Source organism: Xenopus laevis, chromosome 2S (genome assembly GCF_017654675.1).
Source record: "Xenopus laevis strain J_2021 chromosome 2S, Xenopus_laevis_v10.1, whole genome shotgun sequence".
NCBI lineage: Eukaryota > Metazoa > Chordata > Amphibia > Anura > Pipidae > Xenopus > Xenopus laevis.
Window position 1 is genome coordinate 73,574,887 of NC_054374.1, and position 19,217 is coordinate 73,594,103.

Genomic DNA, 19,217 nt, shown 5'->3' on the forward strand with positions numbered 1-19,217 from the left:
GCTTGTGCCAACCATTCCCTTGTTTATACAGACTTCCCAGATTTAGGACATGTTTTAACAACTAAAAACAAAATCACAAGCACCTTTCACAAAGCTAGAGCTCATTTAAAGGGGTTGTTTACCTTTGAGATAACTTTTAGTATGATATAGAGAGGGATATTCTGAGACAATTTGAAATTGGTTTTCATTTTTTATTATTAAAGGATTTTGAGTTATTTAGCTTTTTATTCAGCAGCTCTTCAATTTGCATTTTAAGCAATCTGGTAGCTAGGATCCATGCATGGATTTCAATAAAAGACTGGAATATGAATAGGAAAGGGCCAGCATAGAGAGATGAATAATAAAAAGTAGCAATAACAATGCATTTCTTGTCTTACAGAGTATTTGTTTTTTGGATGTGGTCAGTGACGCCCATTTGAAAGCTGCAAAGAGTCAGAAGAAAAAGGCAAATAATTATAAAACTATAAAAAAAAATAAAGAAGACCAATTGAAAAGTTGTTTAGAATTGATCATTCTATAACATACTAAAAGTTACCTTAAAGGTGAATCACTGAAGCATTCTAAAAACAATATATATATATCACCCGGTTAAAAAGGCATATTACCATTACACTGTTGGCTGTAGGAAATCCAGTCCGGTGTAATTTTGGATGCCATCTGCATGTTTTTTTCCCCCCACAATGCACTGGGACGTCACTGCAAGCACAATATGGGAGTTGAAATGGATGCAGTATTGCATGGATATTTTAGAAGCCTGCCTGGCATTATTTCTGGTGTTTGGCATGCGCGTAGTAGCAATTGACACAGGGCGCTGAGGGAGCCATGGCTACTGTCTGATCAGAGGTGATCAGGGTTCTCACATCGGCATTTGTCAAAAGGGAGAATATTGACGCAGGGTCAGACCAGCTCCCAGATCAGGAGAAAATTTTAAAAAATTCTGTTTCTTTCGCATGTGCACATTGCACAGGTTTTAACGCATGTGCACGGGGCCACCAATGTTTGGAACCCGGTGGGCCCCAAATGCGCCAGTCCGACCCTAATTGGACTTAAATACTGAAAGTAGTCTTAGATGCAACTCACTACAGGGAAAAGTATTACTTGCCTCACTGCGTCTGTGGACTCAATAGTACTTCAAGGGGAAGAACATCTAGTAGCACCACACCAGTCTAATTCCTCTCTCTTGTCATAGTTGAAGTATGGATGCTAAAACAATGTTATATAAGCAGACCCCTATTGTTAGCAGAGTAACTGGGCAATCTGGAGTTGCAGTGACAGTCAGGACTCTTACCAGTCAGTGTGATGCTGCAAGCATGGCTGATACTTTATTCTCCTCACAACAACATGCAGAAGAAGAAAGGATATAACATCACCTCATGGAGACTCTTCCCAGAATGCACATGTTTCAATAAAACTTTATGAACACCCAACAACACTGACACCTACTGGCAGAAGTGAACAACAGTATGACAGTATATGAGCGAGAATATTCTAACCATGTACATTTAGATTTTATAATCACAGATAGAGAACATACTATATGTCTGTAGGTAGCTAATGATTCCTGCTACTGTGTTCTAAGATATGTCCACACAGTGAAGGATAACATATTTCCTAGCCTCAGCCCAAAAGTAAAGCATTTGCAGGAGGTTGTAGACGTCTCTTTCACACTAGTAGTCTAATAATGTGGATAATGTTAAGGCTTGCCCACAAAGTATACATGGTAAATGTAAATGTCTGCATTAACATTATCAGCGTAATTATTAGTGGCCAGGACAAGCAGGAAAATGATTCTTCTGGTGGCCGTCTAACTTTAAATAAACCACAAATAAAGAGGCCTTTGTGCATTAACTACAAATGCTTAAATAGACTTAAGCACAATGAGAATTTTTAATAGCTGCATACTGAAAAATATGTGCATATTCTATACAGAAGGCAATGGTGATCCAAATCATAGAAAGACCCTTTTTCTGGAAAACTCCAGGTCCCAAGTATTTTGGATAATAGATTCTATACTGGTACAAGACAATTATGTTTTGAAAAGGACAGATGTCTATTCAAATGAAAAACTGGCAATTGACGGAACGGTGCTTTGAACGTATTTGTAAGGCTGTACAAATAGAATTGAAAAAAACGTACTGATAATGTTATGATTATCTTCTCATATATGCCCAGCCCAGATTCCCTGTCTTAGCCTAAGCCTGAGCTTCTAAGCCACCCGTCACTGCCAAAGCAGAGACCCTTGGGGACAGAGGCTGATAGAGTGATGAATACCCCCTCACAGAAGTCCTGACGAGAATGGATTTGTATTGTCAGCCCCAGTTGCAGTTAAAGGAACTGGGGGCCAAAGATAAATCAGTCAGTACCCAAAGATGCTCCTCTCTGGTAAATACCTAAGGGAGGTACCATTGCCCCCCCCAAGTCTGTACCTGTTGTGCCAAACAATGCATTGCCCCCCCCAAGTCTGTACCTGTTGTACCAAACAATGCATTGCCCCCTAAGCCAGGACTCAGCAGCATCACCAAAATTGCCCGGCCCCAGCCCAGATCAGTGTTTACCTGTCCTCTCTCTGTGTTCTCCAATAACACCAGCCACCACAATCAGAACACAGAATGCCGGTTATGCTGTTGCACCCGCACTGCCTGAGGGCTCTCTCCAACGTGCCAAGCCAGACCAGCACTGGCGCACAGCTCCCTCCCTGAGTGACGTCACCATGCCAGTGCGCCACTTACTACAGTGCAGGGATGCGCAATTGCGCATTTGTCTACTCTAACTCTCTGGAGCAAGTAACCAAGCAGGACGGGAGAGAGGACAGGCTGAGGCGCCAGATCCAGGCAGGGCAAGTAAGAGGGAGGTGTGAAGCAGAGCGGAACTCTGCTGGCCGCATTGAAGAACTTAAAGAAATTTAAAAAAAAACAAAAAATGTCTTTCTTTTCAAAAGTGCGCCCCCCTATGACTGCTCCCTAGGCGGACACCTACCCTGCCTACAACTAGTTCCGGCCCTGACCTTATGGGATAGCTGGAGCATCATCTGTATACAAGGAATCAGCACCATAGGCTGCAGGAAAATAATCATAAAACAAAACCTAGCTCAATATTACATCCCAAAAGTGCATCAATTGTTGTGGTCAGTGTTACTGTGTGTAATGATTTGTGCTTTATCCTCAATAAAGTCGTCCATTTATAAAACCAACTTTGAGGTAAGTGTATTCCAAAACACTTTAGCAGAAATGCTTACTAACAAGTTTTTAAAAAAAGAAAAAAAAATCACAAGCAACATAATCACTTGCAGAGGTGCATAACAGTAAATATAAAGTGAAATCTCTCTATTATCCAGTAGGCAATTTCTCAAAATAGCCACATGAAAGTGCAAATTTTATCAGGACAATGATCCCAGTGTGGGAACTGGATACTTAGGAAAAGAACATGTTTCTTTAAAAGAAAAAAAAAATTCTAAGATTTTTAACATAAAACAATGTACCTTTAAAATAAAATTGAGTTTCAGTGTTTTGAAATAATATCTTTAAAAATTAAGAATTATGTCTTGCCATGGCAGGCCTGGACTGGCAATCTGTGAGTTCTGGCAAATGCCAGAGGGGCTGCGGTAAGGTCCCATAGACATTCATTATTTAGTGGGCTGGTGGAGGACTATTTGGGCCTCTATGTACTTGGAATGCCAGGGTCTATTTTGACTTCCAGTCCAGACCTGCTCCATGGTTATCACACATAGGGGCACCTCAGGGGAAGCTCAATGTGTGGCACAATGGCAGGATTATGTTTTACACATGCTATTTATTCAGAGACGGCAATTCAGTCTAGATTTTTTCGATTTGGTAGGCTAAGTCTAATTACATTTAGGGGGTTATTCATCGAAATCCGAAAAGTTCTCATTATTTTGTGAAAACGACTCCGACCAAATCTGCACTGACTATTTCCCCTATATATCAATCAATTTTCACACATTTTTCTTGTGTGGAAAAAATCAATCATCTTTAAAAAGTCAATAAAATCATAAAAAAATCAGAATCATAGGATTTTTTAGGAATTTGCAACAGAAAGCTACAATTTTTTTTGTCAGTGGCTGATTCAATCCCATGTTATAAGTATTGGCAAAAGTTATAATTCACCTGTCTGAGCACATAGGGTAGATTTCTGCCACATACACGGACTGACTTAAAATCTACTTACTGATGTTACATGGTTAACCATTTTACTGCCAGCCGATTTGGTACTTCTATTGCCAGATAATTTTTTAACATTTTACACTATTTCACTTTAGGGGCCTTTGCTGCTTTTAAAATATGCTATATAAATAGTGTATGTGCTTCCCGTCAATTAGAACCCCCCACAACACTTAGGGGCACATTTATCAAGGGTCGAATTTCGAGGGTTAATAAACCCTCGAAGTTAAATCCTTCGAATTCGAATATATAGCGCAAAAAGGATTTTTATTCGATCAAAACATTTTTGAAAAGTGCTGGGGAAGGTCCCCATAGGCTAACATTACTATGTTTAAAATGTTTCCTTTTTCTCTGTAATAATAAAACAGTACCTTGTAGTTGTCCCTAACTAAGATATAATCAATACTTATTGGAGGCAAAACAATCCTATTGGGTTTATTTATGTTACAATTATTTTTTACTAGACAACAGTGATCCAAATTAGATAAATACCTCTAATCCAGAAAACCAGGTCCAGAGAATTCTAGATAACAGGTTCCATTCCCGTATACACTAAATTATGAATTTGTTGTAGAATTGAAAATGTATTTTTCTGTGAAAACAGCCACAAAGATTTTCACCCAAACAAAGGAGGTAAATATCTCTGGATGACTTTGAGACATAAGCCTCATCATTATACAAGTTGGAATTTTTCTTTTGTCTCCAGTATAGGAAGTATTGCACAAGCACAAAAACACAAGGCAGGAAACTAAACCCATGGAGCTAACTGCCTCAACACCCACTGGTCAAAACACTTAGAAGCAGGATTTAAACCTTATTAGACAAACAGAGAAGAAGTTTTATGGAAGTATGGTGTGCTCCAGAGATAATGAAAGTCTAAACCACTCAGAGTGGTATATTTATCAAACAGTGAAGTTAGAGATTGCCACAGTCCGATAGACTGAAATTCCGCCACTCTCCTTTCATTTCTATGGGATTTTAAAAGAGTATTTATCATTAGGTGAAAGTTCACCTTTAAATTTGCCTTTCAAAATGCCATAGAAATGAATGGAGAAATGGCAGAATTTCATTCTAACGGACTGTGCTGATCTCTAATTTCACTCTTTGATAAATATACCTGGAGTTTATGAAATATACATGAGTGTGCTGGTTAATTTCCATTTAGTTCTTAGAGGGCCAAGCCAAAAGTCCAGCTAGGATACAATTCATGGAGAATATCTAGGTACTCCTGAAATCCTAGGTCATTTAGGGTGACATTCCAGGTGAACACTTATTTACTGTCCTAAATTACAGTAACAATAAATATTTAAATGGTTCTTGTTTTGAAAGGAGAGGGGGTCAGAAATCACAAAATATGGTGGCTGGGGGCATCTTGATGACTTTAGGGCAGTTGTCATGCATGCTAGTCACTAGAATGGAGGATACAACCAGAGATTTAAAAAAGCAATGCTTTAAAATCTATATCATAAGTCATTCACATTAGTCTCTGCATCAATGGACCTTACAATCTAAACATACACAATATGGTGAATTTTATCAGAAGGCCAGAAAGCACAGGGACAACTTCCAAATGCAAGTTCAACTATCCATACTCCAATAGAGGTAATATCATTTGTTTGACTCATCTCTGGCCAGCATTCTGGGATGTTAGGTACCTCTAGTGACTTTTCTCCTGCCTATAATCATCTTCAATCTTGTCTGATCATTGACTTTTCCTCTGCTTAGCCAAAGTTTTTTTTTTTAAATGCTTTACCAAGTGCTAAGTGCCTTCTCATAAGCACAATACTTTCCAATGTAAAAAAAACAAGTGCGCAATGTTATCAAGTATTCCAAACTGGCAATATTCTGCACAAACATTGCTAGAATTTTATTTGATAGGATTTTATTTCAGAAAGAAGTAAATATATATATTTCACAGGCAAACGTACATAGAGGAAGAGATGCTATGAGAAGCTGTTGCCATGCTGACTGTGGATGGCTATCTGTAACTCATTAACTGAGCCACCTGCGGGCTGATTCAACATGCTACATCTAAAATCTTCTAAAATCTGCTTTGTACTGCTTTAACTCTTTTTGTACGACATTTCACTCTTTCCTTCCCAGCTGTTTTCACCTCTCTTGAAAAAGCAAGCTATTGTGCAACTTACCCCTATGGGGGTAAATTGAGTGCAGAGATATGAATACAGGTATGGGTATGGGTCCCATATGGAACCTGTAATCCAGAATGCTCTGGACCTGGAGCCTTTCCGGCTAACAGATCTTTCGATTATTTGGATCTTCATACCAGAATTCTACTAAAAAATCATGTAAACATTAAATAAACCCAAATAGGCTGGTTCTGCCATACCTCCTAACATTTAGGAAACAGAAAGAGGGACAAAAAGATTTGGGGAATTTTTGGTCATGCCCATTTGTGTGGCCACACTCCCTATGTTCATTTTACATAATTTGGCAGTTTATGAAAGCTTGAACACATTTCTGTGGTTTTTATATGTTATCACAGTTTTGCAAATGAAGGTGAATTGCCCTTTAAGCTGTGAGTCTTCGTCCTTATCTTATCAAACCGTTACAAAAGTATGTCAAGTATCTACTCTGAGCTGTCTGCCAAGACCTAATTAAGTTACAAACTTTGTTCTGTTTCTGGCTGCAGCAGATCAAAGAGAAACTCGGGACTTATCAGCAGGGCCGGGCCAAGGGATAGCAGAGTAGGCACGTGCCTAGGACGCAAAGCTGGGGGGACGCCAGGCACGTACCTGCTCTGTCGTCTACCCCATGTCCGGTCGCATCTCTCCTTGTATCTGCGCTTCTGTGCATGCGCGCATAACGATTCACGCTTCTGCGCATGCGCGCGAGTGTCAACTAGGGTTGCCTAGGGCGCCTGTCGGGACTGGCCCACCTCTGTTTATCAGTACAAATCCATGACAGCTTGTTGAGCTGTCAAAGCGGGACTGTCCCGCTCAAAACGGATCAGTTGAGAGGTATGGCATACCTCCCAACTGTCCCATTTTCAGCTCAACCTGCAGTTCCGCGTTGGTACTGGAAAGTCCTAATTTTCGCTGCACTGAACAGCCAGAAAAAGAAATAAAGTTTCTAACTTAATTGGCTTTTGGCAGAGAGCCCAGAACAGCTAACAGGTGCAAAAAAGATCCTTTGTAACAATTTTGAGATAAGCAAATAAGGAGTACCCTTGGGAAACATTAGACGCAAAGCTTAAAGCGCAATTCACCTTCATTAGCAAAACTGTAATAACGGGGGAAAAAACACAGAAATATGTTCAAACTTTCATAACCTGCCAAATTTTGTAAAATGAACATGGTAATTAGGGGTTGTTGCCACAAAATAGGCGTGGTAAAAAAATTCACAAATTATTTTGTCCCTCTTTTTATTTCCAAACTGTTGGGAGGTATGGCACACAGAGCAAGAAGATGCGAGTATGGGTTGGGTGTGGGTCCTACAATGCCAACATTTTCTGGGTATGGGTCAGGTGAGGGTTTAGTTTTTCCTGAACTGCACACCACGAGTCACATCCCCCCTTTTCTGGTGACTTGCTGAAGATGTCCTGGTGACTATACCCTATTTCCTGGGTTGACATCTCTGAAACACACAAATGAACTTTCAGGTTTCAGGCCAGGCGTCACAGCACTAGTCTGCTAAAAAACATATCAGAGAGACCTATTCGGAAAATCAGCCACGAGTCGATTGGAAGGTATGTGGTCTTCTTAAAGGGCACCTGTTGGGCAAAAATATTACTCCCAACCAAAGGTGTGGGCTAAAAGAGCCCGCACTTGGGTTAGGGGTAGCAGTAGTATTTTTTATAATAAAGCCAGCGCTAAGACACTCACACTGGGAGGGAGCTCCCGGTGCAAGTGCCCATAGCTTGCATAGCGCATGCACATGTGCTTCTGGCGTTGTGGCATCCACTCATTATGCACGTGTGTGCTCCCTAACTAGGGTTGCCACCTGGCCGGTAAAAATGATGGTTGATCCCAATGTTATTAATAGGCAAAAAAAGATAAATATATAAGGAAGGCCTGTGTTTTTTTCTGGAAAAGGTGGCAAGCCCAACATGGCCGCTCGTAGGGGTAGCTGCCTCCCAGTGTGGGTGGTAGGGTTGCCACCTGGCCGGTATTTTACTGGTCTGTAAAAATGATGGTTGATCCCAATGGTATTAATAGGGTATAAAGATAAATATATAGGAATGCCAGTATTTTTCTCCAGAAAAGGTGGTAACCCTAGTGGGTGGCCTAGTGCTGGCGGTAGGGTTGCCACCTGACCGGTATTTTACTGGCCTAGCCAATAAAAATGATGGCTGATCCCAATGTTATTAATAGGGAAAAAAAGATAAATATATAGAAAGGCCGGTATTTTTTTCCAGAAAATGTGGCAAGTATCTACTCTGAGCTGTCTGCCAAGACTTAATTAAGTTACAAACCTAGCTGGCGGCAGGGGGTTGGGTTGCCACCTTTTCTGGAAAACAATACCGGCCGGGTGGCAACCCTACAGGCTGGTAAAATACCGGCCAGGTGGCAATGGCAACCCTAGGCGGGGGTGTGGCAATTAAAAAAAATTACTGTTGCCCACACCTTTGTGTGGTGAATATTGTTGCCCTTAAAGAACTTATTAATCATTTCCCAATGTGCCTGTGCCCATACCTTCTGGCATCGTCCAGAATTTACATATTGCTAGTCCAGTCCTGCATTTTTTCTCTTTCTCTGTCTAGCAGGTTTAAGCATATATAGTTTAAAATACAAAAGAAAATGCTATGACTTTTAACGCACAGTAAGAATGAGGTCACTGAAAATAAGTTTCTATACACCACTAATATAAAACAAGCGTAAGTTATTTTAGAATGTACTATTCCGGACTCTCTTTTCTATCGTTCTTTTACTGACGGCTAGCTAGCTGTATTCCTCCAGCCACCTCTATGGTTTTGACGTTACCTAGCAACACTTTGTTCTGCGAGCCAGCGGAAGTGGCGTGCACTACAACTAGCAGTAACCGGAACAGGCCGGATTTGACTGCAGCTTCCTCAAGAGAAGGAGGAATAGATCGCGACAGTCGCTGTTCTGGTGGCGGAGGAGGTAGTGGTGATTGAATAGATATGTAAGTTGCTTTTTATGATGGGTTTGAATGGACTCCAGTGGGAGGCAGCAGGAGGTGAACGCGGTCTGGGCAAGGGCTGTTGGAGTGCTGGATAGTAGTGAGCAAGTTGGCCGGCTGTAAGCATGTGACCGGAGCAGGAATTCCAATAAGCGTCGGGTGGGATGACTTGTACAACGGGAATGTCTTAACTTGTCACCTTCCCCCTGTTGCACGACAGTCCTTGTTGTCCTAATTCGGGTTTACAACCAAGAAACTTCCAGCAGGCGGGAGACCATTGCTTCAGCCTTTGCGGGTTTTTACGTTCTTGCTTTCTTCACGTAGTCTTCCCCCATTTGCTCCATTTTGCCATGTGATATGGTTATACACATCGTTTAGGCTGTTGTATTGTCTGTCAACTATAGGACACCACCACCTTTGTGTGATTCCTATGCTCGACTAGTGTGGTACATTACAACTGTGTAGTATCTATATGTAATACTATTAATAATACTAATATGTAATATATATAAATATGTAATGCTTATTTTAACAGTCTGGCAGCATGACCCGTGGACAGCAAAAGATCCAATCTCAGCAGAAGAATGCAAAGAAACAAGCAGAAAAGAAGAAACATGGCAGTGATCAGAAGGCTGCGGCTAAGGCTGCCCTAGTATTCACTTGTCCTGTGTGCAGGGTGAGAACCCCTAATTCAATATGCGTTTAATGTAGTAACGGCATATGAGGTCTATTAACAGTGGTTTTCAATTATTATACCATATTATACCATTGTCTTTGTTACTAAGGATACATGCATGACAGGCAAGAGTTTTGGTCTATGTTTGACATGGTCATCAAACATTTGGACGCCTGCCTATCCAGCATCTTATTGAACAAAATGCAAGGGTATTAAAGAAACAGTAATACCAAAAAATTTAAGTTATGGATAATATAATGTACTGTTGCTCTGCACTGGTACTGGTGAGGTTTTTTCAGAAGCTCTGCTATAGCTTGTATAAACAAGCTGCTGGGAAGCCATTAAAAGCTAAAAAAGCAAAAGAGAAAAGGCACAGGTTACACAGCAGATAAACTATGTATAATACAATGCAGAGCATATCTGTAATGTAGTTTGTATCCTGTGCTTGAATGGCTGCCTTTATCTTATGTAAACTAATGTAGTATACCTGGAGCAAACACATCATCTTTACAAGTGCAGGGCAGCAGTACACTATTTTGTCATTCCTTTAAAACTTTTTATTTTTAGATGTTACTGCTCTTTTAAAGTTGGGCCTTTTTCAAGATCCACAAGATTTTGGAATCTTGTTAGTTGGATTTCCTTCCATTCAGACATGAGCTTTAGTGAGACTGGGCACATATGATGGGTGATCATACTTGACTCATTGTTAGTACTTCAGTTTATTCCATAGTAATTAGGAATGCACCGAATCCACTATTTGGGATTCGGCCGAATCCTACGTGAAAGATTCGACCCAATACCGAACCGAATCCGAATTTACATATGCAAATTAGGGGTAGGAAAGGGAAAAGTGCAAAAAATTTTTTTGTGACGAAGTCGTGTTATTTCCCTACCTGCCCCTAATTTACATATGCAAATTAGGATTCGGTTTGGCCTGACATAAGGATTCGGCCGAATCCTGCTGAAAAGGGCCGAATCCAAAACCGAATACTGGATTCGGTGCATCCCTAATAGCAATCATTGCTCTCTGCAGGCCCTTCCACTCCCATCTCAGCAAATCAACTCTGTACAGATATTGTTTTTTTGTACAGTGCCAATATTGTACGGTAACTGGAAAGAAGCTTCCCCAAACCAACACAAACAAAGCATAATGTGATTGTATGCTGTAGCCTTAAGGTTTGCTTACACTGGAACCACAGGCCCTAGACCAAGCCACAAAAACCAGACCAATTATTCCTCCTCCTCCCACCGTATAGTTGGTGTTACACTTTCCGGTACATAGTGTTGTTCTTGTGAGTTTTTGAGTGGTGTAATAATTTTTGTTTCTAAACATTTCTACTTCCCTATGACTTCACTTACACTTGCCGGTAGCAGCTCTTAAAGTGATACTGACACCAAGAATGATGCTGTTTTTTTTTTTTTTTTTTTTAAACCTTTCATTGCTTTATTGCAATATTGAGTTGAATATAACCGCTCCCTAACACAAGATAACAGCTGCCTGGTAGATCTAAGAACAACAAAACAAAACCCATGTCCCACTGAGACTCCTTCAGTTACATTGAGAAGGAAAAACAGCAACCTGCCAGAAAGCATTTCTCTCCTAAAGTGCAGGCACAAGTCACATGACCAGGGGCAGCTGGGAAATTGACAAAATGTCTAGCCCCATGTCGGATTTCAAAATTGAATATAAAAAAATCTGTTTGCTCTTTTGAGAAATGGATTTCAGCGCAGAATTCTGCTGGAGTAGCACTATTAACTGATGCGTGAAAAAACATGTTTTCCGATGACCGGATCCCTTTAATAAAGCAGATATCTGGGCAAAAAACAATTAGTAACACTTATAGCTAACTTGATGTACACCATTATTCTGAGGAATTTTTTTCTCATGTCAGTATCACCTTTAACAGGACAGAACCAACTTCTTGAAGAGGTGGTGTCCTGTGATCCTACATTGAAAATAAAGTTGATGATTTGAGCTTATCTCTTATTATGTTACAGACACAAATGCCAGATCCTAAAACATTCAAGCAGCACTTTGAAAGTAAACACCCCAAATCTCCAATGCCCCCTGAGCTAGAAGATGTGCAGGCATAACTGGAGGTAAGTCTTTCATACATCATTCAAAGGCATTGTATATCAAGGATTAGTCACCCCTCTAAACACATACAATCTTTGTTTCGTCCTCAAAAAGGAAGAAAAAACAGTTACAATTCAAAAACCCTCAGCTGCAGTAAAATCTGCCATTTAAAATAACCCTGAAACAAAGCTCATGCAGAGAGACCATTAGCTGTAATATACTAGGCAAAGGGAGCCCATGACAATCGATGTTATAGCTAAGTGTACCTAAAAAAAACAAAAACAAACCAAAATAAGACAATTGACAAGCTGCTTGTTAAGAGACAGGCGAGAGGACAAACTTGATTATTTCAGCAACTTGCTAAATTTTTCATAGATTATATTTAGAATGTTTATTTCCATATTGATAATCTCATATTTATCTTTTAATGGTTGTTGTTCTTTAATCTAGCAATATTTGTAGATCTATCCCATTATGTATATATGGCTACATTAAAGAAGATTTGTACAGTAGGCTTAGATCAAACACGTTAATGTTGTTAGTACAAAAAACTGCAGAGCAAAATGGGCTGCAAGGCCACTATCTGCCTGAGAACTGTTGAGGTGCATGTATAAAGCAGCAGAGAACAGACCAGTTCTCCAGCACTCTTGCTTCCCTGTGAACGGTAACAGTGCATTATATTTAAAGGGAAAGTCCATTCAAAATGTAATTTATTTTTGTATAATGAAAGAAAACATAATTATTGATTAAAAATTATTTGTAAATGGATTTGCAGGTAGTACAGGTATTGGATCTGTTATCCGCAAACCCTTATCCAAAAAGCTACGAATTATGGATTGGCCTTCTCCCATAGACTCTATTTGATCCAAATAATCCAAATTTTTAAAAATAATTTTATTTTTCTCTGTAATAATAAAACAGTAGCTTGCACTTGATCCCACCTTAGATATCATTAATCCTTATTGGAAGCAAAACAATCCTATTGGATTTATTTAATGTTTTCGTGATTTCCTAGTAGACTTAAGGTGTGAAAATCCAAATTACGGAAAAATCCATTATCTAGAAAACCCTAGGATGACCGGTCCCATACCTGTATTTGACATTCTGCATTATTGATACAGACTCTTGAAACAGTAGCGAAGCAGTGCTATGTGTGTAGCATGAGCCATGTATATACCTTTGGTTTTCAGAAGGCTTTACACTGCATATCTTGCATTGTGAAGGGCCTTTTGACTCCATTTAGCCCGTCTCACCCAAACCAGGCTGGTTCCTTTTCTTCATGATATGACAGTTCGTGTAAAACTGCTAATGAGCTGCAACAGGGTTCCCCTCTGTTAGTTTGTTCAGCCAGACCAAACACAGAGAAGGATAAGTAACTCATCTCTGACCGGTCAGAAGGGAAGAACAGGGGGTATTCATTCCAAAAGGGCTCAGAAGAGCACACAATTTTATATTAAGTCATGGTGTACTTCCCTTTTATTCAGCCGGTTTCTGTAGCATCAAGTCATTCGGCAGCAAATAGAATATTGCTATTATATGTAAAGCCATTGGCTAAATTGAATTAATGTGCAATATATTAGTTGCTTAGGATTACATTTCTCATATGCATAATTGCTGTTAATTTTTATTTTAAAAGCATCCAATCACTTTTTTTAAACAATGTGTTAAACATTTATTAATTTGTAATCATTTAATAATTTACCTTAAAGGAAAACTACCCCCAAAATGAATACTTGAGCAACAGAAAGTTTATATCAAATTAAGTGGCATATTAAAGAATCTTACCAAACTGGTATATATATTAAAGTAAATATACATCTCTTGCCTTGAACCACCATTTTGTGATGGTCTGTGTGCTGCCTCATTGATCACCTGACCAGAAATACTACAACTTTTAATTGTAACAGGAAGAAATGTGGAAGCAAAAGACACAACTCTGTCTTTTAATTGGCTCATGTGACCTAACATGTATAGTTTGTTTGGTTGGTTTGTGTGCACAGTGAATCATAGAATCCCAGGGGGCGGCCCCCATTTTTTAAAATGGCAATTTTTTATTTATGATAACCCAATGGCACATACTATAGGCATGGGACCTGTTCTCCAGAATGCGCCGTACCTGAGGTTTTCTGGAAAATGTATCTTTCTGCAATTTGGACCTTCATATCTTAAGTCTACTAGAAAATCATGTAAACATGAAATAAACCCAATAGGCTGTTTCTGCTTCCAATAAGGAATAATTATATCTTAGTTTGGACCAAGTACAAGGTACTGTTTTATTATTGAAGAGAAAAAGGAAATAGTTTTCCGAAATTTGGATAATTTGGATAAAATGGAGTCTATGGGAGACGGCCTTTCTGTAATTCTGAGCTTTCTTGATAACAGGTTTCCGAATAATGGATCCCATACCGATACTTTAAAAAGTATATCATTACGAAAATGGTTTATTTACAGTATATGAAGCAGGGTTTTACAAATGAACTGTTCAAAATACTTTTAGAGACCTACATTGTTCAGGGGATATAATTTTCCTTTAAATTATTTATATCTACAAGGTTTGACTTATGCAGAACCTACCTTTTGAAAACATACATTGTTATGGGTGTTCTTACTCCTCAGAGGTTCAGAGCCTGAGTTCCCGTGGCCTTGCGTGGAGGTTTGTACCTATCTGTATAACTGAACAATATGTTACACCTTTGTCTTCCAGATGTGTCTTCGCTGATGAATGCACTGAATAAAGTGGGTTTGGAATCTTTGTGAGTGACTCCTGTTTTTGGCTGCCCCTATCCCCTTCTCACCTTACCTATATTAATGGAACTAGTGATGTGAGAATTTCTGGACTTTATTTCACAGCAACTACTAATGTGTAGTATTTTATACTCTTACTTTTTTTTTTTCTCCCTCCTACTTTTTGTGCATTGGGTTTACTATAGGATGAGCAGCAGAGGTTTGGACAAATACCACAACTATTTTTGTAACAGTCTATGTTGATTAGTAAATTGTGATGTTTCTGGCTAGGGTAAAAGTGGAGCTGTTCTCTGAGTCTTGGTTATTTAGAGGTTACAGTAACTACTACTGAAAAACCATCTTAAAAGAGAGCCAAATCCTGGGTATAGCTCTGTAACCCATGTTTCCCAATCTCTCTGTGGGACTTGCCCGCCTTGTGGCTGCTTCTTTATCTTGGAAGGTAAGGATTTCCTGGTGCTGTCCATGGTCCTAGTTAGCAACTTCTTTCCTAACACATTTGTTTGTCCTTGCCCTGCCAGCTACTCCCAAGACAAATATGTAACCCCACAGTAAAGATCATTACAATCTTATTTATAAGGAGGCCCAATTAAGGTGTCTACAGTGCAGTATTTAATTATAGCCAAAATGGCAAGCATAGCTTTGGGTGGATACTTACAAGTGCCATCGTTAAATGGAAAAATGAATGGTTACTTTTACAAGTGCACACAGGCCACATTGGTTTTGAGTTATTTTTGCCCTACACCCATAATGGAGGTGACTATTTTAATGTGTCATTTCCATTTAAAGAAACAGTAACACCAAAAAACATATGGCACAGGTTAAATGGTGATTGATAACACCATTATGTTCTACAGAGCTTATCTGCTGTGTAACCTGAGCTTTTTCTCTTTGAATAGCTGCCCCCATTGCTACACAGCAGCTTATTTATATAAACAATAGTAGTGTTTCTGAAGAGAACATCCAGTTTTACCAGTGCAGGGCAACACTGCATTATATTTTTATAACTTTAAAACACTTTCACTTTTTGGTGTTACTGTTCCTTCAATGTCCTTACGATCTGTGAGACCAAACCTTGTTCATTTTATTTTTTCCCATTGCATTTGTTGCTGTGCTGTTTAACTCTACAGACTGAGTGGTGAAAAATTATGCTATTGTATGTATGAATCTTTGTGGTTTACAATGCCGTTATCATGCTTTGGCAGAAACTGTTGTAACTAGGATTGTACCACTAAAGCAACAGTACTCAATATGTCCACTGGAACATGGGGGTTACAGAAAAGGAAATGTGCCAAATATGCTTTTGGTGACCCCAGTGGCATAACTGCTAATTAAATACACTTCTTGCAAGAGTTTCAGGAATGAGAGGATTTAGGTACAGCAGGTTACTTGTGGCATCTGCCTGTTTTATATACACCTAAACATAAAACTCTGTTACTCACATAATTAATTTTTTTTAACTTGTGCTAAGGGACATCTCAGCCAGCAGTCTTTCATGCTCCTACAATAAGGAATGGGCTGACTTCTCAGTCCTCCCGTTTAGAGATTTTAACATTTCTTTTAGATACAAATGCAGTTATAAATAAAAATGTATTTTGTGTAACTGCCAAAAAAAAAAAAACTTTTCTGTATTAAAAGCTTAATTTGAATTGTACATTTGTGTGGTGATTTGCTGCTGCCTTTTATGTTCTAAACGTTCACTCTTTCTATACTGCCAAATTATTTATTTAGTTTTAACCCACGGTAAAGTCTTGTCCTTTTAGGCAGCATTAGCCATAGAGAGAAATTTGGCCCTTCTCTATAAGGTAGGTACCTCCCTTAGCAGCAAATTGTTGGCAGCAAGCGATTCGCCTTACTTCGTCAGGTGAAAATTTGTTACCACTACAATAATTCACTAAAATGCGAAGTTGCGTCCTGTGTGCCGAATGCTGATGACTTTTTGCTATCGTTACTTTGGCAGTTTGAGCGTTTCAAAACGAAATTACGCCAACGATCGATTCTGCCTCGTGAAACTTTGTTATTCCTCTTATGCTCAGGTCAATTTGAATAGGGCGGGTACATTAAAATGGTATGGAGGTCTTTATTAGAGATGTTGGTGCAAACGCTTGAAGTGGCCCCTTATTACAAATGTCCAAGGAACCTGAATAAAGACAGCAGAGATCCTCTAATGCCCTACCCTAAAATGAATGTTCCATGCCCCTCAAATGTCTGGGGGAAAATGTTAACACAAAAAAGTTTAAGAGTTAGGACTTTTGAGGCAATCCCATTTAAAGGGGACCTGTCACTCAAAAAAATTATTCAAAATCCTATTTTATCACATTAGTCAAGCAAAATGAACTTTAATTACTCTGTATAAATTATTTGAATCTCGTTTCCTTCAGTCTGGGAACTCATAATTATAGCAAGTAGGCAGGAGCCATTTTGTGCACACTGTTATTAAGGAAAGCCATGAATCATCTCAGAATCTTGTTTGTGCACCAGAATGGGGGACCTGATGTCCATCCCCATGCCCTGGCTACACAATTAAATGGTAAAGAGAACGGGGGAATGTGTGGAGAGCAGTGACATCTAGGAAGTGCTGAATGGAAAGCGAAAGTAATTGTCTGCCCCACCTCTATGCCCATGGCATAGAGGAGGGGCAGACAATATATGATTGACAACTGAGATTTTTAAATGAGCTTACAACCGCTATAAATGATTTAATAAAAAATAGAAATTTGATTTCATTTTTAATTTGAAAAGGACTACTATTACACAGATTTGTGTGTCTGGTGACAGGTCCACTTTAAAAAAAAAAAAAAGGTTAAGTCGCCAGCATTTTTTTTTTTTTTAACAGGTGTTCTTTTTATTGAATTTTCAAAAAAAGGGGGGGGGATACAGAAAGGAAGGGAAGGGGGAACAGATACAAGAAAGCAAGAAAATAAAATAATAATACAGCAGCAGTCTTAACTTCACAGTCTGACAAAGCACAGCAATATAAGGACCACACAGTTATGGCAAAGTTAACATATGTGTCTCCATCCAGACACCCCATATCCTATCAAATTTTTCAGGTTGCCCTCTAGCCTCGTAGGTCAACTTTATTAGAGGCAGCATCTTATTAACATAAGCAAACCAGATCGCTTTCTTGGGAGGAGCAGGGGCCATCCAATGCAGTACAAGTACCTTTTTAGCATAAAATAGCAATGTCCTCACGAGAACCCTGGTATTATTGGCTGGTATCATATCGTCTAACAGACCCAGGAGGCAAATTTCCGGTGACTTTAGAGGGGGTAACTGCAGCGTATCAACAATATAGCCTACCACCTTAGCCCAGTATCTAGCTATTATAGGGCACGTCCAGATCATATGCCAGAGAGAGCCATCATTATCCCCACACCTTTTACACAATGGAAGGGGTATTTTCCCCATTCGATGAAGTCGGGGTCAAGTAAATCCGCATTAAGAATTTGTACTGAATAAGTCTGTCCCTGGTGATTATTAGGAATTGGTAAGTCGCCAGCATTTTTACAACTTTAATGCATTTCAGGATATGATGTCACTGACATGAGATAGAGGAGGATGTAGCTTTTTTTTTTTTATCAGTTCGCCTGGTCTGAGGTGACAAGGGAAACTCTGGTGAAAGAGGTAACGTTCAGTAAAATTTGCATCTTAGTGAATTTGAGGTTACGCAAGTTCGCTAGAGCGAAAAGTCGCCTAGCAATAGTGTGAGGGAATGGAACCTTCAGATTGCTTCCTATTTTACAGGAATTGGGAAACAATCCACAAGTCAAACCCCTGCCTCTGTGAAAAGACCTGCAAGCATAATGTGTTTTGAAGTTGTTTATTATTTGATGTCTAACCTTGACACACCTCGCTGCATCTGTAAAGCCACCAGGATTGAGGCTGATCCAACACACCCCTCACACTCACTTTTCACACTCCTGCCATCTGGAAAAAGGTACTGAAGCATTAGGGCCCTCACTACCAGACTGTGTAACAGTTTCTTCCCCCAAGCCATAAGGCTCCGGAATACTCGGGGACCGGACAGATCTCTCACACACTCACACTCCATCTGACCTTACCATATACAACAACGTTACACAGCCACTGTACGCCATTGTATGGATGAATAGCCATTGGATACAGTTGTTCCCTATGAGCACATCTGCACTTTGTCATGTTCTTGCTACTGTTATGTCACAATGATACCCATCATGTCTGATGTTTAGCATTATTTACTTAACATATTACATCTGCTAAGTGTACACTGTATTGTCCTGTCCCTGCACTGTGCTGACCTGTCTTGCGGGAGTTGCATATTTTTGCACTTGCACTGTTGTCTGGTACATCTATGTTGTGTAGCACCATGGTCCTAGAGGAACGTTGTTTGGTTTCACTGTGTACTGTACAAACGTAAATGGATGCAATGACAATAAACTCACTCTTGACTTGACTCTAGTCA

At 39.5% G+C, this 19,217-nt stretch overlaps 1 protein-coding gene across 1 annotated transcript; it reads left to right on the forward strand.

Annotated features, from left to right (window-relative positions):
* Positions 1–9,225: 9,225 nt before the first annotated feature.
* On the forward strand, positions 9,226–16,427 carry znf706l.S (zinc finger protein 706 like S homeolog; the record flags this gene model as incomplete). Its single annotated transcript, NM_001092619.1, is given in 4 exon segments — positions 9,226–9,281; positions 9,814–9,954; positions 11,953–12,054; positions 14,736–16,427. Coding segments are annotated over 2 exon segments (228 nt in total). The 3' UTR covers positions 12,049–12,054; positions 14,736–16,427.
* Between the last annotated feature and the right edge of the window lie 2,790 nt (positions 16,428–19,217).